This window comes from Mirounga angustirostris, unplaced genomic scaffold, assembly GCF_029215605.1.
Source record: "Mirounga angustirostris isolate CCGP_5_RB_7025 unplaced genomic scaffold, mMirAng1.0.hap1 SCAF_14, whole genome shotgun sequence".
Lineage (NCBI taxonomy): Eukaryota > Metazoa > Chordata > Mammalia > Carnivora > Phocidae > Mirounga > Mirounga angustirostris.
In genome coordinates, this window is record NW_026991722.1 from 64089532 (window position 1) to 64117110 (window position 27579).

General features: G+C 61.0%; 2 protein-coding genes and 1 non-coding gene across 6 annotated transcripts; all 3 read left to right on the forward strand.

Moving 5' to 3' along the window:
• Window positions 1-116: 116 nt before the first annotated feature.
• Window positions 117-7716, forward strand: RANBP1 (RAN binding protein 1). Of its 2 annotated transcripts, none has more exons than XM_045887145.3 (6): window positions 117-286; window positions 1641-1777; window positions 3681-3838; window positions 5929-6057; window positions 6684-6749; window positions 7291-7716. In XM_045887145.3, exons 1-6 carry the CDS (start codon window positions 272-274, stop codon window positions 7413-7415), a joined length of 630 nt encoding a protein of 209 aa, XP_045743101.1. In that variant the 5' UTR covers window positions 117-271; the 3' UTR covers window positions 7416-7716. The 2 variants fall into 2 exon arrangements, with proteins under 2 accessions (XP_045743101.1, XP_045743102.1); XM_045887146.3 differs by having other exon boundaries at window positions 118-286; window positions 7294-7716.
• On the forward strand, window positions 6782-6907 carry LOC123853342 (small nucleolar RNA SNORA77). Its single transcript, XR_006793115.1, has one exon. It is a non-coding gene; the product is annotated as a small nucleolar RNA SNORA77 (small nucleolar RNA).
• A 3755-nt stretch (window positions 7717-11471) lies between the features above and the next one.
• Window positions 11472-27432, forward strand: ZDHHC8 (zinc finger DHHC-type palmitoyltransferase 8). 3 transcript variants are annotated; one of them, XM_054510395.2, is made up of 12 exons: window positions 11472-11675; window positions 18808-18929; window positions 19104-19261; window positions 19352-19524; window positions 19705-19807; window positions 20220-20311; window positions 20478-20619; window positions 20839-20959; window positions 21032-21141; window positions 22504-23504; window positions 26462-26683; window positions 27037-27432. In XM_054510395.2, the coding sequence occupies exons 1-12, from the start codon at window positions 11572-11574 to the stop codon at window positions 27041-27043; spliced, it is 2355 nt and encodes a 784-aa protein (XP_054366370.1). In that variant the 5' UTR covers window positions 11472-11571; the 3' UTR covers window positions 27044-27432. The 3 variants fall into 3 exon arrangements, with proteins under 3 accessions (XP_054366370.1, XP_054366371.1, XP_045743105.1); XM_054510396.2 differs by having other exon boundaries at window positions 20839-20926; XM_045887149.3 differs by lacking the exons at window positions 26462-26683; window positions 27037-27432 and adding an exon at window positions 24666-25837.
• Window positions 27433-27579: the final 147 nt, after the last annotated feature.

Consider the following 27579-nt stretch of genomic DNA (forward strand, 5'->3'; position numbering starts at 1 on the left):
GGCGTTTTGGCGGGAAGCGCGGGGCGGGCTGGACAATGAGAGTGTCCGCAGTGTGAGCCAATAAAGCTGCACTGGTTTTGAATCGCGTCGCGTTTCCCGCCGCCGGGGTCAGGGGTCGGGGTTCGGGTCGCGGGGCGGAGGGAAGAGCGGGAGGGCGGGAGGCGCCGGCGCCAGACGCGGAGGAGAGGAGCTACGACCAGCCGCCGAGAGGCCGCGGAGCCAGCGACGACCGAGCCAACCGAGCCGCCGCCGCCGCCGCCGCCGCGCCCCCATGGCGGCCGCCAAGGTGCGGCAGGGCCCGGGCGGGGACTGGGTGGGGGCCGGGAGGCCGAGGCCGCTATCGGCGGCCACGTGGGCGGCCCGCGCCGCCGCCGCCAACCCCCGCTGGCTTGTGGGCTCGGTGCCTGCGGGGCCTCAGTGGCGCGTGGTTGGAGCTTTGGGGAGCGCGGCCTGGGGCCTTCGGGGCCGTGGCTCGCGATGCCTGGGGGAGCGCGGGCTTGGGGGCTGCGGGGCGCCCGCGTGACCTTGGGGCGGTCCCAGGTGGGGCCGGGAGCTCCATCCGGGCGTGGGGCGGCCCGCCGCCCAGGCTTCTTGGTCTCTAGTTCACTTCGCTGCTCGCCTGAGACGAGGGGCGGGTGGCCGGTTTCCTCCGGCTCGGCCCACTTGCAGGCTTCCCACCAAAACCGTGCGTCCCTTCCTGCCGTCGCCTACGCAGCACTTCATTCATTCTGTTCTCATGTCTTGAACCGCCACAGGCCTCTGTCGCGGAAGCTCGCATTCCAGCCGGGTGGTCGGGTCGTGGCCGCACCGACCCAGGGTGGGGGCGGCTTTGTTGACTGCGGGACATCTGCTCGGGTTGAGCTGGCCTCGGCGGAGCAGCAGTGCTGTCCAACCAAGGAAGGCAACGAAGCCTTATATATGTTCTGTTTTGGCTCGAGTTTGGTAGTGAAGTTTCCTAGTTTTTTATGGACTACAGATCACCAGACTACGTGTTTTGTAAGACTTGAACCTAAAATATGATCCTTTGTGCCCTGTAGTTTTCTAAACTGGGTCAGAATTTTATGGCTCTTTTTTGTACGATTTCTGTCGACGCATCAGCTTTCTGATGTAAGATAAAATTGCTGACGGAACTGTGAATTCCATGTAAATACTAACAGTTGTGTAGTAACATTTTTGCCTTCTACTAAACAAGAGCACTGATTTTTTTTCAACCAGTAGAAATTCAAAGGGTTGCTTTTTGATTAAAGGGTGGCACTCTTCTTGAGGCTCTCTTCCGTCAGTATGTCTTTTAATCTTCACTTAGCATTGTCATTATCAGCATTTTACAGGTGAGGAAACTGAGGTGCAAAGTGGTGAGGCAGTGTCTCTTTGGCCAGTAGGGGGCCCAACTTTAGGGGCCCCAGTCCGACTGTCCACACATGTGATTGATGCATCTGGGGAGGGTGCTGAAGTTTAGCATCTTACTGCACTCTGAATGTGGGTGCAAACCTTTCTTTGTGTGAAAGACTGTGGGCTTAATCTCTTGCTTTGGGATAAGGCTTTTCACTAGGAGGGATTGCCCACTGTAGGCACTGTTGAGCTCTGGGTGGGGACCAGGCTCTAGGGCCAGCAGAGTCACCTCTCTGCACCTCAATCCACAGGACACCCATGAGGACCATGACACCTCCACTGAGAATGCAGATGAGTCCAACCACGATCCCCAGTTTGAGCCTATAGTTTCTCTTCCCGAGCAGGAAATTAAAACGCTGGAAGAAGATGAAGAAGAACTTTTTAAAATGTAAGTAAGCTCATGTTGCTCCAGACATAGGAATCTTTAGTGTAAGATGGAAGTACGGTTTTTATGGGTGTCAAGGTCTTGGCCTGACTTTTAATTGGACTGAGGCTAAAGAAAGGGCTTGGAATTGTGTGACGACTAATCCTACATGGAAATTAAGGCTGCTGTTAGAATCCATTCATTGGTTACCTCTTCCCTGGGTGCCCCTGCTTCTGGTGGCCAGTGCTGTGGAGAGCACAGGTGCTCCCTGGTGTCCTGTCCCTGCTGCTCTGTCCACAAATGTGCATCTCCACAGCCCCCGTCCTTGCCGCCTTACAGGCTTGTTACCTCTTTGTTACCTCTAAGACTCCCATGGCACCCTTCCTCTGGTTGAACAGGGAGTCTCTACTATTATTATTATTATTATTATTTTGTACTGTAGACTGGCATCTTGAAGTTTGTAAGCTCCCAATTCAGTGTTTTTAATGCACAAAATAACACCTGGAATTATAAGTGAAAGGGGGTGGTGTTATGCTTACCAAGATTACTTTCTAAGAATTATTCTACGCATGTGTTTTGACACCTTCAGTGAGAAGCTACAATGGCAAGGGACATTTTTAAGTAGTGCTGGCACCAGCCATGTGTTGAGATGTTTGTGACAAAATCAGTGCTGCCGAGACTGACCTGTTGCCTATACTCAGAATCACAGGAAACACTAGGCTCTGTTACAAGTTAATGGAAATAGGCTGAAGTGTTTTTCCTGTCCAAGCTTGTGGAGTTCCCCCACACCCCTTCAGATTCTAGCCAAGAAGCCAGCTGAGGGTTTGAGTGCTTTCCTGGGGTGGGGGGTCGGGCAGGAACAGTGACCCCTCCCTCTAAGGAAGGCAGACTGGGGAGACCAGCCCCTTCCCACCACTCCCAAAGGTCTGGGGAGGGAGAGTCACATACAACCTTTTGGTCTCCGAGAGTGGTGGGCGTGTCCCTGAAGACCCTGGTTCTTCACATCTCTGCTTTGCCCAGAAATGGTGCAATAGCCAAGGACTGGTTCTTCCCAGGAGTGGGGACTACTGCTGGTGCTGTTGCTGACACACACACGCACGCGCACGCGGCTGAGAACTTTTGGTGATCCTGGACACAGGCCCTTCCTGAGGGAAGTGAGGCCAGCAGGTCAGGCCTTTGCGTCTGGGCCCTTGAGCTCCAGGTGAAAGCTTTGGTGGCATCCTTGTGAGGGCACTGTCTCCCTTAACAGAATTGAGCTTGGGGGAGAGAGCAGAGTGTTGTGCAGAAAATGGACCAGCAGGGCTTGGGTCGGGTGGGGAAGGGAATGGAGGACATCAGCCTAAAGTCCTAAAGGCAGGACTGCTGGGCTCACCATGTGGGCCTGGGTGGGGGCCTTGGCTGGGCCCAATGTGAGGTGCTGTTCTGGGCAGGAAGGCAGGGTGTTGGGCCAGAGCCTGGCGGCCTGAGCAGAGGTCTGCAGCCCCCTCTTTGGGTTGGGGGGCCAGGGAAGCAAAGGGGGCATCTCACAGCAGAGGGAAGGGCTGGCCCTTTGGAGGGCAGGGGTCCTTGACCTCCATCTGCTTCCAAGCTACCCCTGTGGCCCTATGGGACACCAGGGGCTCCCCTGCACTGTGATGACGGGCAAGCCCAGCGTACTCAGGGCGGTATCTTTGCTGAGAAGTTGGGCTTTTCTGTTGGAAATCTCTTTTCTTTTTCATTTCATAACTTGAAATTGTTGTTTTGCTCTTTTGGTAATTTTTGGACTAATAGTCCTCAAAGTGCAAAGAAAGGAAAGGGCGTCTATGGAGACACCAGATACAACTATTTGTTCAGTGCACAGAAAACAAGTGTTCTTTCCAAGCCAATGTTTGACTACTTATTTCCCTCTTTGCCCATCTAAGCTCTCTCTTAATGGCTTTTTTTGAAGGCGGGCAAAGCTATTCCGATTCGCTTCAGAGAATGATCTCCCAGAATGGAAGGAACGAGGCACTGGTGACGTCAAGCTTCTGAAGCATAAGGAGAAAGGGACCATCCGCCTCCTCATGAGGAGGGACAAGACCCTGAAGATATGCGCCAACCATTATAGTAGGTGGCCTCTGGGGACTGTGTTTTCACGCTGAGTCCCACACGAGGATGCTTCAGGTCTTTGGGCAGGTTGCCTTCAGTGCTGCACTGGGAGCCTGGGAGTGCATTGTGACATGGGTGCATATTCGTGGTGTTTTCTGAACTTAAAGTAGGGACTGAGGTGTTCCCACGTGCTCTGAACTCGGAGCAGACTTTCAGAGAAACTTCTGGCATACGGGGTGTGGAGTCCAGGCAGATAGGACGTGACGGAGTGGACACAGAGCCCCATTGTGGGCTTGGGACCATGAGGTGCCTGCCCAAGGACTGGGCATTGTTGTGAGGACGTGTGCTCCCATATATATTTGATGTGCCCAGTAGGAAGCCTTCCCACTCTTCAGTGTGTTTTGTCCCTGCAGGGTGTCCCCTGAGGAAGACACAGAAGGGAAAAGGGGTGGGGAGAGAAGGTGGCTACCTGTCCTTGTGCCTGTGAGACTGAACAGGTAGTGACAAGCTGAGGCCTTTGGACAGGTGTGATGCACCATCCTTGGGCTTAACATGGTGGGGGTGGGGGTAGAGTCTGGGAAAAGCCCCCTCAGGCCTGGTCTGTGGAGGGGCAACAGTAAGTTCCCCACCGTAACAGTCTCTTGGCTTCTGGGTTGTCCTGCAGTGCTGTGTGTCTTGGGAAGCAGACGTGTTTTGGGCTGCATTCCTGATCCAGTGCCGTGTCTGCGTTACTGGGTAGAATGCATGTCTGGCAGGGCAGGGCCCCTCATCTGGGCACACAGGGTGACCAGGCAGGAACCTGAGCAGAACAGCCCTTGAGGGTGATGTGGAAGGATGGGCAGGTTTGCAGAGGTCCTGAGGGGTGGTGCAGAGGGGCTTTCATCTCCTTCCTTTTTTTCATAAGATTTTATTTATTTGAGAAAGAGCGCAAGTGAGCACGAGTAGGGGGCAGAGGGAGAGGGAGAAGCAGACGTCCCGCTGAGGAGGGAGCCCGATGTAGGGCTCAGTCCCAGGGCCCCGAGATCATGACCTGAGCCGAAGGCAGATGCTTAACCGACTGAGCCACCCAGGCGCCCCTTTCATGCCCTTCCTTAGGGGGCCGCTTAGATATCCTCTCGTGAACCCCACCACCCCCACCTGTCTTCCCTGGCCCTTGGCCTCCACTCCAATTTGAATCACTCCGCAGGGGTTTTCCTGACACCCTGTGCTTCTTCCAGAGCCTTGTCAGGTCACTGGGTTGTTTCCAAGTTGTAGGTGGCTTCCGGGCCTGGTACATACCGTAGAGCCCGTGAGGCGTCAGGCGGGTGGTGGCGGGAGGCGGCAGCCGTGCCTCTGTGCTCTGTACAGCTTGAGGGCTTGCCACGTGTCTCCATGAGGATGGTGTGACTGGTCCCGGCTCAGACGGTCACGTGTGCTTGGGGCTGGGCGTGGGCCGGCCCACATCCCTGGAGACCTTTGCCAGGGAAAAGGTGCGGCATTGGGGGTGCTCTTGTTCTTTGCGCAGTCTTTCTCCCTTTTCCGCCACTGGGGCTGCGCAAAGCCTGAGGACCCTCGGGTACCTGTGCTTATTCCAGGTCATAGCTTTGTCTTCCATGATGTATATCACAAGCCCCACGGTGTCCACTTCTGGTGGCCTCGTCCCCCAAGTCCCTGGACAATGTCAGAGTGGTTGCCCTGGTCCGACTCCATGCCCTCCTGGGGGGGTCACCCTGCTTATGGTTTCTGTCCCCCACCTCCCGATGGGCCAGGTCTCTGATGGTGTGACTGAGCGTGGACACAGCCACGTGATAGGTGCTCCACAGGAAGGGCTAGGTATGAGTGGCTCTGTTGGTGTTGGAGCCCTTGTTCCAGTGGAATTGGAGAACGCTTGCTGAGGTGTTCTCGGGTCAGGGAGCAGGTCACCCTGTTTCCAGATTTAGGACAGTCTTGGTTTTAAGTGAACACGAGGTATTTGCAAAGAAACATGTTTAAGATCCCTGTCCCACGGGACTTCGTTTAGGCCTGGTTGGTGGACCCCAAAGTGGGACCTTGCGTTGGCAACCAGGCCTTTTGTGGCGGGGTGGCCTCGCCGCAGTTGACAGGACTCTCACTTGGCTCCTCTTCCCCAGTCACGCCGATGATGGAACTGAAGCCGAATGCGGGCAGTGACCGTGCCTGGGTCTGGAACACCCATGCTGACTTTGCCGACGAGTGCCCCAAGCCAGAGCTGCTGGCCATCCGCTTCCTAAATGCTGAAAGTAAGCAGAAGGGTGCCGGGCCCTGGGGACTGCCTGACTGCGGCCACTCGTCTGACAGGGCTTTGCAGGGAGAACTGGTTGTGCCTGGGAAGTGTGTGGTAGGGACCGGTCCCACCGTGCAGTCTGGTGCTCCCTTGGGGGAGGGATGCAAGCCCTGTAGTTGAGCCATGTGCCAACGAGGCCTCATCTGGGCTTTGAGGCCACGAGCAGGGTCTTTTCCCTTTTAACCTCAAAGGGGTCTGGGCATTCAGTCTACCCCGGGGCAGGCCTGTCCCTTTCCAGCCCCGGTTGTCAGAAGTGCCCAGTGGGCCTCGTCTAGCAGCTGCTCTGACGTGCCTGGCAGGGAGGCCTCTGCCCTTGGTTGTGCACGGCTGCCAGTACCATGTACTGCTCTGCCCAGATTGTCACAGCGTCAGATGGAGGGAGACAACCCATCATAGCCACCGGTCTCAGGAGGGACTCGAGAAACAGTTACTGCTCCATCTGAGTAAGAGTGAGCCCAGGGCTGTATCCTTAAGTCCAAATTGGCCATGGGATGAGCCATTTGTGAATCTTGACTCTTCAGACCCTCCGGGACGTGTCCCCTTCACTGCTCAGGGATCTTAGGAAGTCTCTTCTTTCCACAGATGCACAGAAATTCAAAACAAAGTTTGAAGAATGCAGGAAAGAGATCGAGGAGAGAGAAAAGAAAGGTGACATGGTGTCATGGGTAGGGGACTTCCTTGCAGACTCACTCTGCATCCGGCTGCAGCCCCAGGCGGGTGCTTTTTCCGTCTGCCACAGAAACATCCCAGGGTGCTGTGACCACCTCAACCTGTCAAGGGTGATACAGCCGTCTGGAGACACAGGGTACTTCTTGGGGAGTGAGCTGGCCATCAAGGCCCCAAGCACATGCTCCCTGGCCTGGCCTCACAGCACCCAGCCAGGTGGTCACGTAACGACATCTGGCTAGAGTCCACGGCCGAAGGGGCCTCAAGAGGTCCTTGCAGTCACCTGCTTGCTTGGGCCCCGACGATGGCTGCCCTAGTAAGGGACCTGACCTAACTGAGCTCCCTGACTCCCGTCCCAGGCATGAGCTCTTAACTCGTTTGTGTGCCCCTGGAGGCTGGCTTGGCCGGCATGTGGTGAAGCGGCCTGTCCTGTCCTGCGGCCTTGGCCCAGGGCCACAGGAGGTGGATGGGCTGCAGAGAGCGGCACTTCCCGGTTTTCTTACTGCGTCCCCCTATGTCTCAGCAGGGTCGGGCAAAAACGACGATGCCGAGAAGGTGACTGAGAAGCTAGAAGCTCTCTCCGTGAAGGAGGAGAGCAAGGAGTCGGAAGACACCGAGAGCAAGGCTGGAGCGGAGGAGGAGCAATAAGCCACCTCCCCTTGACTTCTCTTCCTTCCGTTCTTTTCCTCCTTTTTCTTTTTTTAAATTTTGCCCTGCCCCTTCTTTTCAGTTTGTTTTTATTCTGTTTTGTTTTTACAAGGGACTTTATATAAAGAACTGAATTCCAACATTCAGGTTGTTTTTTTCTAAGTTTTTGCCCTATTGAAGAAGACTTCAGAAAATTCATTCCCCAGTCATGAAAATGTACTGTGCTCACTTTCTTTTCCATAGTGGAAACACTTATTTATAGTCATCAAAAATAGTGAATAAACGACACATTCGAAACCTGCATGGAGGGCAGGACCGTGTATGCGCCGGCCCTGTCCTGGGAGCAGTGTGGGTGCCTGCTGGCTCCGGGCTGTTGGGGCAGCGCTGTGGGGCCCACGTGCTGCCACTGGCTTAGCCTTGGCCTGGGGGCTGCTGTTGGCCCCTGGGGCTGTGCTGTGTCTGAGGTGGGGCGGCCACGTGCTTCTGCCTTATGGCAAGGAGTAGGTAGGCTTTGGTTGTGTCTTGCTGTTTTTTGCCTCGGGGTTGGGGGGGCCTGGGGGAGGGAAAGGAAGACCACCAGAGTGCCCTGGCTTTTCACACAGGAAGGCCAAGTAGGTTTCCAGGCTTTGGCCAAGGCTGCGTTTGGTTGGCCCTCTGCCCTGGCGGAGGGAAAGGCCGGTCCCCTGGCACACTTGTCCAGTCTGGTGCAATGTGTGAGGGGGTGCTTGGCCCCACAGCCCTCCTTGGATACCCCGCTGCCACCCTCAGAGAAAACTGCCCTACCCGCTCGCTCGTGGCATCTGCATCTGGGTGGAATTGTGGACATCTGCTATAGCTTTAAATATAAAGGGACGCTTTCGAATGCAAATGGGTGCCATTTGGGGGTTCCTCTTGTAAAACAAATTGTGTCTGAATGTTGTCCTAAATCGGGGAGAAGGGTTTTTGGTGCACCAGCAGGCTTTTCAAAGCACATGGTCACACGTGGTAATGTGTGTCCTGGGAGGCCAACGGGGCTGCGGAGTGTGGCCATACTGCCCTCCAGCGGGGGAGGAGCAAGTTTGGACCCGGCCCTGGAGTGGATTACTGGATCACTCGGCTGTTGGCCATTAACACCTGCTGGAGGCACTTTACAGTGTGGCCAGAGTTGACCAGCTGGATCCTGCTCTGTCCGACCTCCCAGTGTGCTCTGTGTGTGTCCTGTGACCTGTGTCTGGTTCCAAACCTCGGGTCCTTGTTCTCTCTGGGGGAAGCACCTCCAAAGGATGCTGCTCTTTTTTTTTTTTTTTAAACCAAACCTAAGACCTCACTGGCCAGCATTGCTGTGTCCTGGCAGCCTTAGGCCTCTAGGGCACAGGTCTGGGTGCTCTTGAAATCAGTGTTGGCACAGAGGCCCTTCCCACCAAGGAGGGACATTGAAGCTTGTGTACCTTGCCCATCCTGATGAATTGGAATTTTGACGTAAAGGACAGGTGTTGCTTCCCCGTGGGCCTCCGTTGGATGCATCAACATATGAAAGGTTGGCTCAGGCTTGATCCTTTAGGGAAGGACAGTCAGACACCCCTTTTACTTAGTACAGAATGGTTGAACGTTGTTTTTGCTTTGGGCTCAAATACAAGGTAAATCCCACTTGATGTGAAACCCCAGACTGACTTCTTTCCTCTTGGGTGATGAGTTGTCTCCAAGGGGGGAAAACCCTGACAGCCGGGTAGGCCCCTCAAGATGGCTGGGGAACAGAGCTGTGCTGTGACCAGGCTGCATTACAGGTGGCTTGCTGACACTGCAGAATGGTGCAGAAAGGGAGACGTGCAGTCCTGACATTCAGTCCCACTGGGATGAGCAGGGATGCCAGAGGGGCATCTCCCATACCCCTCAGCCAGTGTGTTTTCAGGTGGGTTCCTCCCTGTGGCACAGAGGCAATGGTGAGCCATAACAGGTGCTGATGGTATTGCGGATGGAGTGAGAAGTGAGATGATACACCTTTCTGTTCCAGGTCAGTCCATTGGGCAAGCTTTCTGCTCTGCTTTCCTTTTCCCAGGGATCTTAACTCTTAAGTGGGGGGAGGACTCCTGGGCCGGAGGCCTCACTGGGTCTCCCCCTGTTCTTCTCCCCTCCCCCAACCCAGGACTCTCCTCTGCCCAGGAAGTCTGCAGGGACCTCACCAAGGAGGCACCAAGCACTCCTTTCATTGACCAGTGCTTGGCACTCACTCTACAGCTCTCAGCTGTCCTAGTGCCCCTACACAGACCTGGAGTCAGACGTGGGCCTGAGTCACCATTTGGGAGCCTGTGGGAAGGCTCCCCATGGGCAGGCTGGCATCTAGAGGCTTCCAGGGGCCTGTGGTCCCAGTGCTGGGTTGCAGAAGGGCAGGAGCAATGGCAAAGTCCTGGGTGGGGCATGCTTTGACTGGAGTCTTCATGAGGACCCTGGACCTTGCATCTCCAGGCACTGAGGCTATCAGTGCTGAGGCACCACGGGCAGAGGTAAGGAGGTGTCTGCTCTTCACTCACTCTTGTGGCCCGAGCCTGCCACTCAGTGCTAGGGTGCCCCCCAACTCTGTGCTGGGCCCCCTAACGTGGGCTCCCCACTGGGCAGAGGCTACAACTGGAGTATTATGGGAAAAAGCCCATGACCGGATCTTTTGTCAAGCAGCTGTACTAATGCCCCAGTTCTGGCCCCCAGCCCAGGGTCTTTTTAATGGCTCACAGCAGCCCACATACAGGCAGGGAGGGGCTTCCAGGCCAAGGAGCCCCGGGGCCTGTGGCAACATGGCCTGAGAAAGTGGCTCCTGGGCAGCAAGGGATTCTGGCCATTAGAGGAGCAGGTGCCTAGGGCTAAAGAGGGTGAGGACCCCCCCCCCACAGGGATTCCCAGCTGGGGAGGGTGCTGATGGGTCTTGGTTTCTGAGCAGAGGGCCCTGGGGCTGTGTTGGAGGAACAGAGACTTGCTGGTCCTCACTGTGGGGGCTTCAGAGCTTGAACCAGGTCCCAGCCTCCCAGAGGTTCTGCACTGCTTTGCCTGGCTGCTCGGCCTGTTCTGTCCACACTGCAGCCAGGCACTGCAAAGGCACAGGTCCACCTTAAGCAGGCAGCGGCCGCGGAGCTGGTGGGTGGGATTTCCTGCAGGAGGTGGGCCTGCCCACAGGCCTATCCCAGGCAGGGGCAGGATGCCCCGTGCTTCCCGAGGGGCACTCCACCCTCCCTCTGGGAAGCTGAGGGGCTCACCCGACCCTAGTTCCCCCACCTACACACACTCCCAAACCTGCAGTTTGGGCCAGGAAGCTCGAGAATCCAGCACCCCCTGCCCCTCCCTACCCTGACCACTACCTGGACAAGGTCCAGTGGAGGGGCTCGAGGGCTGTGAGAGGAGCAAGAGATAAACAATGACGGGGCCCCTACAGTGTCACAAACTCCCCACCCCCATGAATGCCAGGGGAGCTCCAGATGAGAGGGGTCTGGCCCTGTTCGGGAATAGCATGGAGCAGGGACATCAGCCTGACCCCAGGGACAGGCTCCGAGGTGTTAAGGGAAAGGTCTGTGTAAACAGAGGCCCGGGAGGGGACCAACATGCCATAGCGCCAGGGCCTGCGCGCTGGGAACAGGGGGCCTGGCGCTCTCCGCGGTGTCCACCCGGTGGGCCAGGACTGCAGGTGCGCGGCGACGGCTGCGTGGCTTCAGAGTGCCGCGGGCACTCGCCTGGCCGGGGCACCAAGGCGAGGAGGGGCCGCGCCCGGCCCAGGGTCCTGAACGCTGCGCCAGACGCCAGCGCCGGCGGGGCCCGGGGTGGTGGGGGGGGCTCGGCGGCTCCCCAGTCTGGCGGGCTCCGGCACCCGGCGCCCTCCTGAGGAGGGCGTGGGGCGGGCGGGGCGGGGGCCGGGCGCGGCCGCGAGGGGTCCCAGCTCCGCCCCGCCTCCGGCCCCGCCCCCCCCCGCCGCCTTGCCGCCCGGTCCACCTTAAGGGGCGCGCTGACATCAGCGCGCCGCCGCCGCCGCTACTCGTGGGGTGGGATTTCCTCCGCCGCCGCCGCCACCGCCGCCGCCGCCGCCGCCGCCGCCGCGGGTCCTGCGCCGCGTCCAGCCCGCCCCGCCCGACCCCGGCCCGACCCCGGCCGGCCCCGCCCGCCCGGCCCCGGGGAGGGATGCGGCGGCGCGGCGCCCAGGATGCCCCGCAGCCCCGGGACGCGCCTCAAACCCGCCAAGTACATCCCGGTGGCCACGGCCGCCGCGCTGCTGGTCGGCTCCAGCACCCTGTTCTTCGTGTTCACGTGAGTCCCCCGCGTCACCGGCCGGGGGGGGGGCGCAGGCGGCCACAGCCGGGCCAGAAGGGGCAGGGGCCGGTATAGCGGGGGTTGCAGCCTGGCAGGCCTGGGGGACAAGGCCCGCGGGCGGGGCAGGGCAGGGGGGCCAGGGGCCGGGAGGACTGGGCACGACAGGGCTGGCACCAGGGCTGTGGGTGACGTGAGCCCCCTCATCTGGGCTGAGGCAGAAACAGTGAGTGTGCCTATACTGGGGCACCAAGGACAGGTGAGTTATCCGTGTGGGGACACTAGAGCCTGGCGGGCAGCTCACGAGTGTGCCAGGCTCTGGGTGTCAGTTGCTGGGCCCAAATAGGGGAGTGTGTGCAGTGGCCGCCCAGGGTGTGGCTGCAGCCCTCCCCTCCCCACAGGCTGCACGAGGGGGGACGTGGGCTGCTGAGAGCCACCAGCCTCTCCAGCAAGGAGCTGAGGGCGGCTCTTGGGTCCCCTCCTGGTTGTCCAGCACAGGGCCAGAGCCAAGTTGTTCCCGCGTAGGTGTGGCCTGGCCAGGCTGCCACGTGCCTGCCCCAAAGCCACCCTTGATGCTGGCCTGGCAGTGCCCTACACCCTCCCTTGACCTTCTCGGGAAGGCTCGGGGTCGCAGCTGGAGGGCCCAGGCCAGGCCTCACCCAGGGACACCGGCCATGTTGGGCACTGGGACCCTTGAGACAGAGGGCAGGCAAGGCCCTGGGCCCATGCAGACATAACTTCTTCACCTGAGACAGGCTGGCTCACATATAAGCCTGCTGGCAACACCATGGCTGTGGGGCACCTCAGGTACAAGGAGGGGTGGGGGTTCCAGGCTTCAGCCATGCAGATCTGGGACCACCCGCTTCCACAAGTGCCATGCCAGAGAAACAGCCCAGGTGACTAGAGCAATGACCGCTCAAGCCTTCCTGGGAACTGGAGGTGTTGCAAATGGCCCCAGCCCGCGGGGTCTCTGTTCCGAGGCAGGTCAGCCCGAGTGTAAATGAGCTTGGAGCAGGGCTGAGCAGGAGCCGGCTTGGCACCCTTCGCCTTAGCAAGAGTGAGGGTAGCAGCTGTGAGGATGGCGAGTCTGCATTGGGTGCCCATGGAGGCGCAAGAGCTCCCTACCTGGAGGCCGGGGCTGGGTGGGCGCCACAGGCTGCCAAGAGCGTGTTTAAAAAAGGCCTGTGTGGACGGGCTTATTTCTGGCTTTGGCAAGCAGGCGTGTTCTTGTTACTCAGATGCTGCTGGCTGTGGGGCAGAGAGGAGAGGGGCAGGTGGACAGCAAGTGCAGGGTCTTCTGCAGGGGTGGGGCTTAGCCCAGTCCTGGCCCTGGGGTCCCCCACACCTGGACTCAGGTGTGCTTCGGGGTAGCCTGGCGTCCACTTGGCTGATCCTGGTTTCTCACTCCCGAAGTGCAATTCAGTGTTTTTCCTCCCTGACATTGGAAGTAATACGTGTTCTCTTTCAAGAACTTGTGAGATGCAGGGAAATAAATCTTTAAAGAATTGAAATCAACCCTATTCCAGGGAGTCTTCCTGTCTCCTCTCCTCTCCTCCTATGCTCACCTGAGCTCCTCTGTAGCATGCTTGTCATAAGCCCTTGCTGTGGTTTTAGAGGGCCCTTACACGGCTGTCCTATGATGAACTTAACCATCCCAAGATGTGGGCGCTGAGGCTCCTGCACCCTGCCAAGTTCTTCCTTCTTCAGTTCTCAGAGCTGAGGTTCTGGGTTCAGGGACACCAGCCCAGCAAGGGGCAGGGTTCCCTCAGGGCACTGCAGGCCTTTCCCTGTGTCCTGCCTTGTGTGTGACCCACTCTGCCTGAGAGAAGGTGGCATGTGCCTCTGCAGCAAGCTGGGGGTGCAGGGGCACCAGCTGGGGGCCAGGGGCAGTCACCGTCTAGCCAAGGGAGCTTTGATCACCCTTAGGGCAGGGCTCCCCTGAACCACTGAGGCCACATTCCCTGGGCCAAAAGGCCACTGGGGACCCTGGCCAACCCTGACCCTGGCTCCACCAGGGTCCCCCAAAGCAACTGGGTTCCTGAAAAGGGGTTCTGCGGGGTGAACCAGGCCTACTGACACTATTCACAGTGTGCTGAATTCCAGGCAAGCAGGGGTCCCAGTGGTCCCCTCCTTGGGATAGGCCTCTGGTCACCCTAGCACCCACACTTTTACCCTTTTTCTGGGTCCAGGCTTGCTGCAGACTTAGACATGTAGTGAGGAGGGAGCAGCCCACTCCTGTGTCTTCTCCACCCTGCCCTTGGGGCGCCCACGGGGTTCTCTCTTCTCTGCCTTTACCCCTTGAACTTCACTGGACTCTGCATGGCCCCCTCTCTGTTCAGTAAACACAAGCTGCCCCCTTTGGGGCAGGTCCTTGCAGACAGCAGCTCCTGACATCATGCAGGGTGGGGAGCCAGGAGCCTAGAAGATCAAGGACCCCTTCCTCGGCCCAGCTCACTGAGGGGCCTGGGATGAGCAGAATTTTCAGACATGTTACCAGGAGAGGCTGCAGGGTGGATAGGATCACCGGAGGTCAGGGCATCTCCATCAGAGGATGGGGAGCATCCTGAAGGGCAGGTTCCCAGAGGTCCTTCTCCTCCAGGAAGCCTTCCTGGGTTCCTGGTACAGTCGTGTCCCCTTGGGCCCCAGAAGCCCTTCACACTGTGGCTCAATGCCAGGCTGGGTCAGGTGCTGAGTGGGTTTCCAAGAGCCCCCAGGCCAGGTCTCCACCTCAGCCCCTTCCTCCTCCCCGAGCCACTTTGCAGAATGACAGGGAACCTGGAGACATCAGAAAGCTACAGCTGCTTTTGGGTTACCAACACCTGGGGCCAAGCTGGGCCATCTTGTCTCTGTCCAGGACCAGGGGGCTGACTTCTGGGACGTCACAGTCTGTCCCCAGGATGGGCCTGAGCCCTCCCCATGCCCAGAGGCCCAGACAGGCTGGAAGACCCAGCATGGGACGGTGGAAGGGCAGGCCCAGGTGAACAGAGCCCCTGGCAGGGGCCACATGGGAAGGAAGGAAACAGGGTGAGCCCCCTGCCAGGCCTCACTGCCTGTGGCCTACCGTATCTTTGGCCGCCTGAGCCTCAGTTTCCCCATCTGCTCAGGTGTCTGCAGGGATGGGATGGGTACAGGAGGACAGAGGTCCCAGCCTAGCCTGACCAGGGCAGAGTGGCCACAGACCCTCTGGTCCCGGGTGCCCCCATGCGTGATCATCACTCTTAGACACAAACAGTGTTAATGAAGAACCCGATTTAAATGAAAACGTCTGAGTTAAAATTTTCCATTCCACATTTAGCTGTGGCGCGCATACTGGCCCTGCAGAACCGCCCACCCCCACTGGGTGGTGTCTCCCTGCCCGGCTAGACGGACTTGGGGCCTCAATCTGGGTGGGGCCCATGGCAGTGGCGTGTGGCCCTAACACTCAGGAGGCGGGGGCTGGATAGGGAGGAGGGTTTCCAGCCTCAGAGCTGGGCCGGCCCCCCACCCAGGCCCGCCCTGGGCCCCACAGCATGGCTGCAGCCAGCAAGGGGTGGCCAACCCCTGCCTGGAGCATACCATCCCCTGGGTGGGAATGGAGTGATGTCCCTGTGGGCAGAGGGGCCCTCCTGGAGCCTGGGACAGACTCAAGGTGGACTGAGCAGGACTGCCTGCCACGCCTTGCCCACAGAACTGGCACGTCCTCACGTGTCCTCACGCTTGCCTGGTCCACAGGGAACAGAGAGAACATAGAGAGGGGGTCGGTTTGAGGAAGGGCATGTCTGTGTGTGTTCGTATGTGCATATGAGTGTGTTTGTGCATGAACGAGGGCGCAGGTGTGCCTGTGCGGCCGTGTGTGTGTGTGTGTGTGTGCAAGTGGGCAGGTCTGTTCTCACAAACATTTTTTTTTTTTTAAAGATTTTATTTATTTATTTGACAGAGAGAGAGACACAGCAAGAGAGGGAACACAAGCAGGGGGAGTGGGAGAGGGAGAAGCAGGCTTCCTGCCAAGCAGAGAGCCCTATGTGGGACTCGATCCCAGGACCCTGGGACCACGACCTGAGCCGAAGGCAGATGCTTAACGGATGAGCCACCCAGGCGCCCCTCTCACAAACACTTATGCACGTGTGTCTTGCTCGTCAACACATGTTGGTGTGTGCTCACGTACATGTGCCTTTTGAATGTGGTCGTGTATGCACGTGTGTCTGTGTACACGTGTATCCAGGCATGTGTTCACACGTGTGTGTCCGGGAGCATATTTGTGTGTCTGTGTGTGCATTGCACATGTGTGCGTGCACGTGTCCCTGCATGCTCGTGGGGACACATGTCTGTGCGTGTGCCTGCTGGCTCTGGCCAGGGAGCCGGTCCTCATTAGGCATGACCCAGGCTTGGACCCTCCTTCTGGCATGGCCTGGGCGCAAAGGCCCCCTGAGGGAGGATGAGGGGGGCAGGAATGCATGGGAGGGCCTGATTCTGGGTCTGAGTTGAGCCTGGGGGCCTGGTGATGGTGGGCCAACAGGGCAGTGGCTCAGGTCCCTGTTAGAGAACCTGCTCTCCCCCTCCCCCACCGTAAGCCTGCCCAACACCAGCTAAGGCCCCAGCCCACTCTCCCTGGTACATGTGGCCCAGGCATGCAGAAGGCTGGTGCCTGTAGTGGACAGAGGCTGCCCACCACGTCAATGCAGACGTTGCCCTGTCACTTTGCAGATTCCCAAACATGGCCCTGTTGCTGTGCAGGTGTCGCCCCCCCTCCCCTCTAGCCCTAGGCATCTCATTCGGGGCAGCTGTCCAGCCAGGGGGTGGGGGGAAGTCATTGAGGCTCAGGGAGGACAAAGCATACAGGCTACGTGGGCCAGGGGAGACTCCCGTCAGTGTGAGTATGGGGGCTGCCTGTGGGGTTCAGTCCCTGCCTGCCTGCATAATAGCTTGAATCTCACCCCGAGGTCTTGGTATGTGACAAGCCGTCCTATACCCACTCCTTGTCTATAAAATAGGGAAACAGAAGCGCCCACTCCCTGCAGCTGGAAGGGCAGATTTTGTGGTTCACTGCACAGGGCCGGAGGGCAACAGGCTCTCAGTATCCCTTGGGAAAGCCTGGACAGCCGGGATGGACCCTCTGACCACCCCCCGTTCCCCCAGCGCTGTATCCTCTTGCTGGCAGTGCCCACCCACTTGCTGCACCTCATATGCGCACATCTGCCGGCCCCAGCATAGCACAGGACCTCTGAGCTCCTCCCTTTGTGGAGCAGGCTGCCTCGGCTGGTGCAGGCCACGCAGGTGCACACGAGCCCACCCTTGCCTTTAATGCTCTGCTGTCATGGTCTTGGAATTCTTGATGCTTTTTAAACACCGGGCCCGCATTTTCATTTTGTGCGGATTACATAGCCCGCCCTTCCCAGAGGGTGCCATGGGGAGCTGGCGTGCCCCACCTGCGCGGGGTCTGCAGCCCCCCACTTCTCCCCAGCTCCTGCTTCTCTTGAGCTGACAGCTCCCACTTGCCTGGAGAGCCCGTCCCCGCTGGCATTTTGGCCTCTGCCCCCCACCCCGCCTTGCCAGGCAGACCATGCCTCAGGGGCCCGCCAGCACCTTGCTGGATGGGATTGGGTCAGAGACCGCAGCATATGTTGAGCACCATCTGTATGCCACGCTTTAGCACGCAGGGATGGGGAATGTGGAAGGCATCTACCGGTGGGCACTCTGGGCTGCCTGGGCAGGGGGTGGGGGGGGAAGGCCCTCCCCGCGGAGGGAGCCTGTGTCCTCAGGGAGTGCATCTTCCTCCACAGCAGGTCCCGGAGAAGAGGAAGGGGTAACTTGCGGCTCCTGGCCGCCGAGCCTGCTGCCGTGGGAAGTGGAGTCTTTAAATAGCCTCTCGCTTTCCACTAAAAATAGCGAACTTCTGCTGCCATGGAGGTGGTTGCTGGGGTGGCGGGGCTGGCTCCTGGCCAAGACAGGCGTGGGCGCACCAGCGTGGCCGGCGTGCACTGGGGCAGTGGGCAAGGCCGTGGGCATTGCTCGCCCTGCTGGAGGCCACGATGCCGGAGGCCACAATGCCCTCAGGGCTACTGGGCGGGGATCCCCCTGGCCCTCCAGTTCCACAGAAGGGCTAGGTATGGGGAGGGGAACTACCCCCCCAGGTGCCCTCCACTTGTCAAAGCAGCCGGGAGCCACGGGAGAGATCAGGAGTCTGAGGCCAGAGGAACTTTTTGGGAGCCGAGTGGATGGACTCAGGGACACGCTGCAGGGTCGGGGCAGGGGGCCATAGTTTATGTGCCCAAGGACTGGGTGGATCCACAGAGAGGGCTCTGGTCAGGTCCCCAGCGGGGGGAAGAGGACACTCTCTGTGGGGTGTATGTGATCCTTATGGGGTGCCAGGAATCTGGGAAGGCTTCCTGGAAGAGGGTGCAGCCTTGGAGCCATGGACGTGGGGTAGTAAGAGATGGTGAGTGGCGAGGGGGTATCATGCTTGTCTAGAGTCTCCAGGTGTTCTGCATTGTCATATGGATAGTAAGGTGACAAACTAAAAAGAAGGGGCTTCCTGGATGCAGATGTGCCCAGTGGCCCAGACCCTGAGACTGCCCCCTCAGGGAAAAACAAGGCTGCCACCCACCATGCATTCACTGACTGAGAATTGGAGCTCCCCATGTCCCAGATTTTCCCTGGCAAAGGGGCCCCGCTGGGCTGGGGACAGGTCTGCATGAGGACCGGGGCTGGCCTCTGTCTGTCATAGCACACAGGCAGAGTGAGCTCATTTCTCATCCTGGACTCCTGCCTCCAGTCTGCCACCCCTCCTAAAAGTGGGAGCCCAGGCCCACAGGCCTCTGTGAGCCTCAGTATCTTCAACTGTGAGGTGAATTCCTAACAGGCACCGGGAGGGTTGCTGGAGTCAGTGTCTGTGTGCAGGCAGCCCGCACACCTACCGGGCATGAGGTGCCCAGCCCCGATGGTTGAGTGGAGAGACAGCAGGCTGATGTGTAGGGGTCTCCCAGCGGGGCTGTGGTGGCGGTGGCCTCCCTGACTGCCACGCTGAGCACTGATGGTGGCCTTCGATGGCCCAGCCTGCCTATGTGTGGCCATGCCTAATTCATCTGTCCCCACGCCCCATCCCCACCCATCTGCTGCACCCCCAGACCTAGCTCTGCCCTGCTGTCCAATGCAGGTGCCCATGGTTGACTCGAGCTGTGTCCCCAGCTGTTCCTGTCTACAATGGCATCATCTTCCTCTTTGTCCTGGCCAACTTCAGCATGGCCACCTTCATGGACCCTGGCGTCTTCCCCCGAGGTAGGGCCCTGTGCTGGGGCACATAATCTGCTCCCTTTCACTAGAGTGTGAGTGGCTGACGTGCGAGAGCCTTTCGGGGGTGGTTCCTGGTGGGCGGGCTGGCAGGGATCCGGGAAGGACTCTCCTGCCAGGAGAGTCACTTTCCTGCCACCCTCCCCTGGCCCTGGCTCACAGCGGATGAGGACGAGGATAAGGAGGACGACTTCCGGGCCCCGCTGTACAAGAACGTGGATGTGCGGGGCATCCAGGTCCGTATGAAGTGGTGCGCAACCTGCCACTTCTACCGCCCACCTCGCTGCTCCCACTGCAGCGTCTGCGACAACTGCGTAGAGGTGACCGTCCTGCCACCCCGTCTGCCCCGTGCCCCCCCCATGCCCCTCCCCGCCCCCCACCTTGTGCCCTGACTCACTGCTCCTGCCCAGGACTTTGACCACCACTGCCCCTGGGTCAACAACTGCATTGGGCGCCGCAATTACCGATACTTCTTCCTGTTCCTGCTGTCACTCAGCGCACACATGGTGGGCGTCGTCGCCTTTGGCCTGGTCTACGTGCTGAACCACGCTGAGGGGCTGGGAGCTGCCCACACCGCCATCACGTATCCTTGGCTCGACCGCAAAGACAGTGTGGGCCGGGGGCACATTCCACAGGGGAAGCTGAGGCGCAGGGCGGTGGGGTGACTGCCTGGGAGTCCCCAGGTTGGGTGGCAGCAGGAGTCGTTCGTCCCCAGGCACCTGCCCTGTGTTTTTGTCTTTGGCCATTGGCCTTAACGGGCCAGTATGGCCGTCATGTGTGTGGCTGGCCTCTTCTTCATCCCTGTCATCGGCCTCACTGGCTTCCACGTGGTGCTGGTCACTCGGGGGCGTACCACCAATGAGCAGGTGCTGACCCTAGGAGGGCCCACATGGTGATGGGGATGCGGGGGGCCCTGTGGGCCAAGAGGGCCGGGGCTACACCAGGACCGTGTTGGGGTGGTGTCAGGGAAGGGCTGCCGGAGCCCTCAGCTGAGGTGGCCTGCGCAGCTTCCGTAGGGGGAGGATCTGGCCCTGGAGACCCTGCGCGGGGCATGGAGTGTGGGGCCGTGCCTGTGGATACTGCAGCCACCAGTAACTCAGGGCCCAGAAATTCTACAGTTTCTGGCGGGGACCGTCAGGGTGAATGGGCGGGGGGCACCCACGGGCTGACCCTGCCCACCCTGCCTCTGAGGAACCCCAGCCGTCCCTGCCTGTCCCCCTGTCCGCTTTGGCCCGGACCCTGGGTGGCCAGGCTGGCTGAGGGGTCCCATGTCCACAGGTGACGGGGAAGTTCCGTGGGGGCGTGAACCCCTTCACCCGAGGCTGCTATGGGAATGTGGAGCACGTGCTGTGCAGCCCTCTGGCACCCCGGTGAGGCCTGGACGGGGTGTCAAGGGGCCTCTGCCGGGTTTGGGGTGGGCAGGTGTGGACCCTCAGCCTGGTCAACCTCTGCCTTTGGCAGGTGCGGCCAGCCTTGCCTTTGGTGAGCGTTCGGGCCACGTAAGCCTGGCCACTGACCCCTCTGCTCCTGGTGCAGGTACGTGGCGGAGCCCCCCCGGCTGCCGCTGGCCGCTCGCCTGAAGCCGCCCTTCCTTCGGCCCGAGCTCCTGGAGCGAGCTGCCCCGCTAAAGGTCAAGCTTAGTGACAACGGGCTGAAGGCTGGCCTGGGCCGCAGCAAGGTGGGGGCCCTGGGGTCAGCTAGGGGATGGGGTAAAGGGCAGACCCTTGAAGGCAGGAAGCAGCTCTGTGTGAGGGGGCCTAGAAGTGGAAGTGGGAGGAATTGGGTAGATTCTGGAGAATGGTCTAGGGCCCCAGGGCCCAGGGCCCAGGGAGGAGTCCCCAGTTATGCCCCACCCCTGGCCCACACCCTACCCACCACTGACCACGCCCCCTCCCAGTCCAAGGGCAGTCTGGACCGGCTGGATGAGAAGCCGCTGGATCTGGGGCCGCCACTGCCCCCCAAGGCGGAGGCCGGCACGTTCGGAGGTGACCTGCAGACCCCACGCCCGAGCAGTGCTGGTGAGGTGGGGGTGGCCAGACAGAGGGAGGGACATGGACTGACCCCAGCCTGACCGTGGTCCATCTCCCCAGAGAGCGCCCTGTCGGCGCAGAGGACCAGCCCCCCGACACCTGCCATGTACAAGTTCCGGCCTGCCTTTCCCTCGGGTCCCAAGGCGCCCTTCTGCGGGCCTGGTGAGCAGGTGAGGAGGCCTGGCCCCGCCCCAGGAAGTCCTGCTCTACCCCTCCTGGAGACCCTGTCCCCAGAGGCCTCACCCCAGAGGTCCCACTCCTAGAGGACTCGCCCCAGGAGGCTCTGCCCCTGGGGCCATGGGGTCATAGCCTTGTGGGCGCCAGCAGGCCCTCACCCTGTGGGCATCCCAGCTATGCACGAAGGAAGGGCTGGGACAGGCAGTCCTGACTGGCCCCTGCTCCTTGGCCGGCATTGCCCGCTAGCCTGGTAGGCGGCTGCCCCCAGGGGCAGTGTGTGCCAGCATGCCTGGGATTCCACTATTGGTCACTCTGTAAGGCCCACGGGAAGGCTCCAGAAGAATTTGAGATTGTTTAAGAAAGCACATTTATTTTCTCTGAGTTGTGTTAAGTACTCTACGATCACTGTGGAGCAGTTGGCAACCCTGGACAGCCTGAGGAATGATCCAGAACCCTGAGCATTCCCAGGCTGCCCACCCTCTTTCATGGCCACCTAAGAGGTGAGCCTGTGACTGGGCCAGTATGCCTGGACCGGTCACCTCCCCTCAGGACCAATGTCCTGCCCGACCCGGCGTCTCTGGACCCTGTGGGCTGGGCAGGGGGTCTGGGCCTCCTTGGCCAGCATGCCATGGTCCTGCCCCGGGAGGGGTATCGATCAGCCCTCTTTGGGAATGGGGGGCTTTAGGTGTCCTTGCCTGCCTCATCTTCCTGGGATTGTCCTGGGTCCCACAAGGATTCTAGCCAAGTACCCCAAGGCCACATTTGTCCCTACCAGTACCCCCTCTGGGTTTTGAGGTTCTGGAGGCTCTCATCCCCAGCCCAAGCCTGTGACCGCATGCCTCGATTCACGGAAACTCAGAGAGGCCCCTCCACCCTGTTGCTGTGGCTGTCCCCTGGCCCCTCCCCAGGAGGTCCTGGCCCATGTGGGCTCTGAGGGTCCTGCCCTGGGTAGATGCAGCAGCTAGCTCTGCTCTTACATGGCAGCGACTGCAATCCTCAGCCTTGAGGTGCCCAGGAGAGGGCTCTGGCTCTCCGTGTAGTTATTACATCCCCTCAAGGTCCAGCTCCCGAGGCTGTACCCACGGCCTGCCTCCTCTTTCCTAGGGAAGTAGGAGCAGGAGAAGTGTGCCCAGCCTTCCCTGGGAGGCAGCATCTGGGGGCTCTGGTCTACCCTGTCCCCACTTGCTTCTGTGGTGGGCAAGGAAGAGGTGGTTAGGGGATGGAGAACTTCCAGGAGCAGCTTGTCGGTCACACGTGTCACCAAATTGTAGCCTCTGTCAGGGCACAGAGCACCTGGTGGCTGGGCGGAGCAGGGTGGCCGGGCAGTGGTAGACGTGTGCCCTCTCTCCCCACAGGTCCCTGGCCCTGACTCCCTGACACTGGGGGAAGACAGCATCCACAGCCTGGACTTTGCGTCGGAGCCCAGCCTGGACCTCCCTGACTACACGCCCGGAGGCTTGCACGCAGCCTACCCGCCGTCCCCGCCACTCAGTGCTGCTGACACCTTTTCGGGTGCCTTGCGCTCCCTGAGCCTCAAGGCAGCAAGCCGGAGGGGTGGGGACCACGTGGCCCTGCAGCCTCTGCGCTCTGAGGGCGGGCCCCCCACGCCCCACCGCAGCATCTTCGCCCCCCACGCGCTGCCCAACCGCAATGGCAGCCTGTCCTATGACAGTCTGCTTAACCCCGGCTCTCCCGGCGGCCACACGTGCCCAGCCCACGCCACAGCCGGCGTGGCCAGCTACCGCTCGCCCTACCTGCACCCGGGGGCGGTGGGTGACCCACCACGGCCCCCGCCCCGTAGCTTCAGCCCGGTGCTGGGCCCCCGGCCACGGGAGCCCTCACCTGTGCGCTACGACAACCTGTCCAGGACCATCATGGCCTCCATCCAGGAGCGCAAGGACAGAGAGGAGCGGGAGCGGCTGCTGCGCTCTCAGGCCGACTCGCTCTTCGGCGACTCGGGCGTCTATGACGCGCCCAGCTCCTACAGCCTGCAGCAGGCCAGCGTGCTGTCCGAGGGCCCCCGCGGCCCTGCCCTGCGCTACGGCTCCAGAGACGACCTCGTGGCGGGGCCCGGCTTCGGCGGTGCCCGCAACCCCGCGCTGCAGACTTCGCTGTCCTCGCTGGCCAGCGCCGTGAGCCGGGCGCCGCGGACCTCCTCCTCCTCCCTGCAGGCCGACCTGGCCAACAACAACGCCCCTGGGCCTCGGCCCGGCAGCGGCTCGCACAGGTCCCCGGTGCGCCAGGGTCCCCCCTCCCCACCCAGCACGCCCCGCTCACCCTCCTATGCAGGCCCCAAAGCTGTCGCCTTCATCCACACGGACCTCCCGGAGTCGCCACCCTCGCTGGCCGTGCAGAGGTGGGTGCTGGGGGGCAGGGGGCTTCCCAGCACAGGTCAGGTGTCCGGCCGCCCGTGGGGCCTCTTGGCTGAGCATGCGGGGGGTGTCTGGGAAGCCAGTGGCTGCCTACGGGCGTGGGCCTCACCCTCCTTGGAGGCACCCCCTGGCCAGACTGTGTGAGGGTAGCCCAGCTCCAAGGACACCCTGACACGTCTGAGGACAGTGGGGCAGGAGGATTTGCCCACTGTGGGCTGCACGTTCTCATGCAGCTGGTGCAGCCGAGTGTAGGGGAGGACCCTGGGGCTTCTTCCCCTGGAGACAGTGTCGGTCCAGGAGGCTGAGTCTGGGGGACATCATCCCACAGCAGAACGTGCTGTCCTGGGTGCTCCTAGCCCCAGGAAGTAAGGGCTTCCTTGCTTGGAGATGGGGAAACTGAGGCCCAGAGGGGCAGGCTGGTTCCAGGCTCCCAGCAGGTGGGTAATAGGAAGCTGGGCCAGCTGCCTCACAGGGTCAGGTCCAAGTATACGAGCTGAGCAGCTGGGGTGTGCTGGGCCCCACAGTGGGTGCACGGGTGTCGTCAGGGCGTCACTCGTGCTGCCGCGAGCCCGGGCTCAGTGGGCGAGGCGGCCCCGGCCCCTGTTGTGGATGCGGCTGGCCCGGGGGTGGCAGCCGCAGTGAGGCGGGATGGCAGCCGAAGGAGGGAGGAGCCCCCAGCTTCGTGGGTGCTTGGGCCGCGATGTCAGAAATGCTACTGGTCAGTACTGGGCAGGCTGGAGGGCAGGGAGACAGCCTCTCGTTTTCCCAGGAGGGAGCAGGGAAGGAACCAGAGTCACCACTGGGCTCCCTGGCTTGGGGCACTAGGACGATGCAGGGCCTGGGGGCTTGGCCAGCGTCCATCTGGCCTCCCTGTGCTCTGTGATCTGTGCCAGTGGGAGGGACCAAGGGACCTGGGAGGGGGATGATGGCCATTCTGACGTCTGTCCTGTGACAACATAGCCCTCCCTCTGCAGGCTGTGCACCCCCACCCATTTTCTGGGTGGGACCTTCTGAGCTCAGAGGCAGGGGCTGCCCCAGGCTTTGTCTGCGTCCGCGTCCTCTGTCCTCTGTCCTCCGCTGGCCTCTGTCATGCTGTGGTCCCGCGTTCACTGTGTGTGTGCGTGTATGTGCTTGTTTTGATGCAGGGACCACCCTCAGCTGAAGACCCCCCCAAGTAAGCTTAACGGGCAGTCCCCGGGCCTGGCCCGCCTGGGGCCTGCCGCTGGCCCCCCAGGGCCCTCCGCCAGCCCTGCCCGGCACACGCTCGTTAAGAAGGTGTCCGGCGTGGGTGGGACCACGTACGAGATCTCAGTGTGAGAGGACTGACTGTCATCCATCCGCCGTGGAGCCCCGGGGACCAGGACCCCCAGCGGCTGCCCTCCCCTCCCGACTTCTCTGCCCCGGGAGACAAGGAGGCCCAGGCCTGGTGTGGACACGTCAGCGGAAGAGACCACGCCTCCACAAGCCTGTCCCTCTTCCTTCCGCCTGTCCATCCACCCATCTGCTCAGCAGGGCGCAGCTGGGCCAAGGGCCGCTGGGCTGCAGGATCTGTGTGGCGGTGCCCCTGCTCCCACAGGTGGGGGGGGGGCGGCGAGGGGGTGTGCACTACATCTGCACCTGCTGCACCCATGGGTCCCTGGCCGTACCGGACCGAGGCCCCACCGCCCGGCTGCTCCTAACTCGTTGCCTTTCAGGGACCTGCTGGAAGCTTGTAGCTTGGCCAGGCCAGTTCTTCTTCGGGGAGTCCAGCCCCAGCCTACAGGCACCCAGCTCTGGGATTGCTCTGGGTTCTGACAGACAGGTGGCCGATGGACAGACAGCCAGCTGTGGGTGGGGTCTTGGCTCCGTGTGTCCTGTCTCGCCCAGCTGGTGGGTGCGTCCCCATGTCTGTGCGCTGAGCTGCCATGCCACGTCCCATGTGTTAACGCTCGGGCCCCCGCTGCCCCCACTGCCGGGAAACTCGCTTTCATTGAAGCCTTAACCTCTGCTTTATGCTCTTGTGGGAGGTGACCGGGGTGGGCGGGGGGAGGCAGGTGGGAGCAGGCACAGGCCGGACACTGCCACAGGGGACCCATGAGACCAGGAGTCCTCTCCCTGCCAAACTGGAGATTCCCTACCCCAAGGCATGCCAAGTCCAGGCCCTGCAGGAGCCTCGGCGCCCTCGTGGGAAGCACATGGGGGAGGGGGCCAGAGTTTCGCCTGGCGCCAGGGACCCGAGAGTAAGCACACGGCAGCGTCCGCTTGCGTTGTGTCTGTTTTATGTTTTTATATCTACATCTATATATCTATAATTTTATTAAAAAAAGAAAAAGAGTCATTTTGATCCTTTCCTTGAGCAAGGCTAGGGCTGTTGCTGCAATGCGGGGGCTCCGGGGGCAGGGAGCAGAGTGGGTCAGGCTCTGGGAGAGAGGTTGGCCATTCTTCTTCGTGGGTGTTTCCACTGACTTAAGCTGAGTTGGAAGCTTGGGAGGTGGGGTCTGGCCGATGGCTCTTTGGCTGACAAGGCTCCTGTGGGTCTGCATCATCCCTGGTGGTAACAGGGCATTTGGAGAAAGGTTGGGGTTGCAGGTGTCCCAGGACCCCCTGGGAACCCAAGAGCTCTTAGGGGAGATGGAGTAGGGGGTGCAAATGGGGCCACCCATTGGCTGAGGGCCCTGTGGGGGCCGTTGCGGCATCCTTGCAGCTACACTCACTGGAACTCACCCTCCTGGCAACCTGAGCCTCCCCTCCCCCTGACCTGCCACCAAATGTTGGGGGTGGGGGCATTGAGAATCCATGGCTCTTTAGGGCTGAGACCAGCCAGGGCAAAGACTGGCGGTCTGGGGCAGGGACTGGCCCAATGTGGGAGGCTAGCTGGGCCTTGGACCCTGCACTGGGCAGCTCTGCCCCATGCTGACCTCCACCTTTCTGCTTCTCTCTCACGGGACGCTGCGGCCCCCAGGGGGCGGATCGGCACCTGCAGCCGCGGATGGGGCCGGCGTGGCCAGCCCAGGGTGCCCCCCGGCCTGCACCTATGCCACCTTGGCCTCCCCGAGGACCGCCCACCGCTGCGGGCCCCCTGGAGCCCAGCCGCCGGGGTACCCCCCCGAGGGGCTATGTGCCGCCTGCACTCAGCTGCCTCCAGCCTTTTCCCCAGTCTCTCGGGGCCTGAGCGGGACACCAAGTAGGCAGCTCTGGGGCCCGAGAGGACAGCCCAGGAAGCCAGGCAGCCACAGACCCTGGGCCGGGGGCTGGGGGTCCTCTTTCCACCAGCCGCACCTTGCCTGACTCCCAGCCCCCTGGGGCTTGTGACCCTGTGCCCACCCACCTCAGGAAGTCCCCACCGGCTGCAGGGGGTCCCACTCCCCAGGCAGGGGCCCTGGAGCTGGCTGGGACCAGCACCCCGAGCTCCCTGCCTGACCGAGCACTTTAGACGCCACTTCCTCCCCAGGGAGCCCAGGCCTCGGTGGGTTGGGCTGGGGTGGGGGTCTCAGGTTGCCCCTGCAGGTCACTGCACTCCCTCCTCCCCACACCCAGCACATGAACAGATGCCTTAACCTCTGGGAGCCGCCAGCCTGGTGAGCCATCCGGGCCCTGCCAGGGCGGGGAGGAGACCCTGCCAGTCCAGTGTGTTCCTGGTGACTGCTCTGCCCAGCCCTGCCCGGCAGTCTTCACTCTTTCACTCCGAGATGTGGCACCTGGGGGAGCTCAGAGGGCCCCACTGCCCACGGCCCTGCGGTCCCTGCCAGCCAGCGGGGGGGCCTGGACGCCCCCAGGGGCAGGGCGGGGGCTCGGGCCAGCCCTTTTCCTGCCTGGGCGGTGCCTCTAATTCTCCCACTTGGGGATGAGCAAGCCACAGAGCTATTCTCTATTGTTCTAAAAGGTATTTTCCCCCCGCCCTAATTTAATGCCCTAAATAAAATTTTTGGTGTTTACCTCCACAGCTCTGTCCACCAACGTGGTCCCCCTGTCCTCCGAGCCTTGGGGCAGTGCCGGGAGGCTGGACTGGACAGGGATCCTAGGTTGGGGAGGGGACAGGAGTGGGAGGTGGGGAGGGTGGCTGGTCAAGAGTGGGGAGGG

Bases quoted from the DNA above. Each gene is read 5' to 3' on its own strand.
- RANBP1 (XM_045887145.3), top strand. The intron at 1,778-3,680 runs GTAAGTAAGCTC...CTTTTTTTGAAG, and splicing joins GAAGAAGAACTTTTTAAAAT to GCGGGCAAAGCTATTCCGAT. The intron at 6,058-6,683 runs GTAAGCAGAAGG...TTCTTTCCACAG, and splicing joins CCGCTTCCTAAATGCTGAAA to ATGCACAGAAATTCAAAACA.
- ZDHHC8 (XM_054510395.2), top strand. From the start codon at position 11,572: ATGCCCCGCAGCCCCGGGACGCGCCTCAAACCCGCCAAGTACATCCCG. The intron at 19,262-19,351 runs GTGACCGTCCTG...GCTCCTGCCCAG, and splicing joins TCTGCGACAACTGCGTAGAG to GACTTTGACCACCACTGCCC. The intron at 19,808-20,219 runs GTGCTGACCCTA...CCATGTCCACAG, and splicing joins GGCGTACCACCAATGAGCAG to GTGACGGGGAAGTTCCGTGG.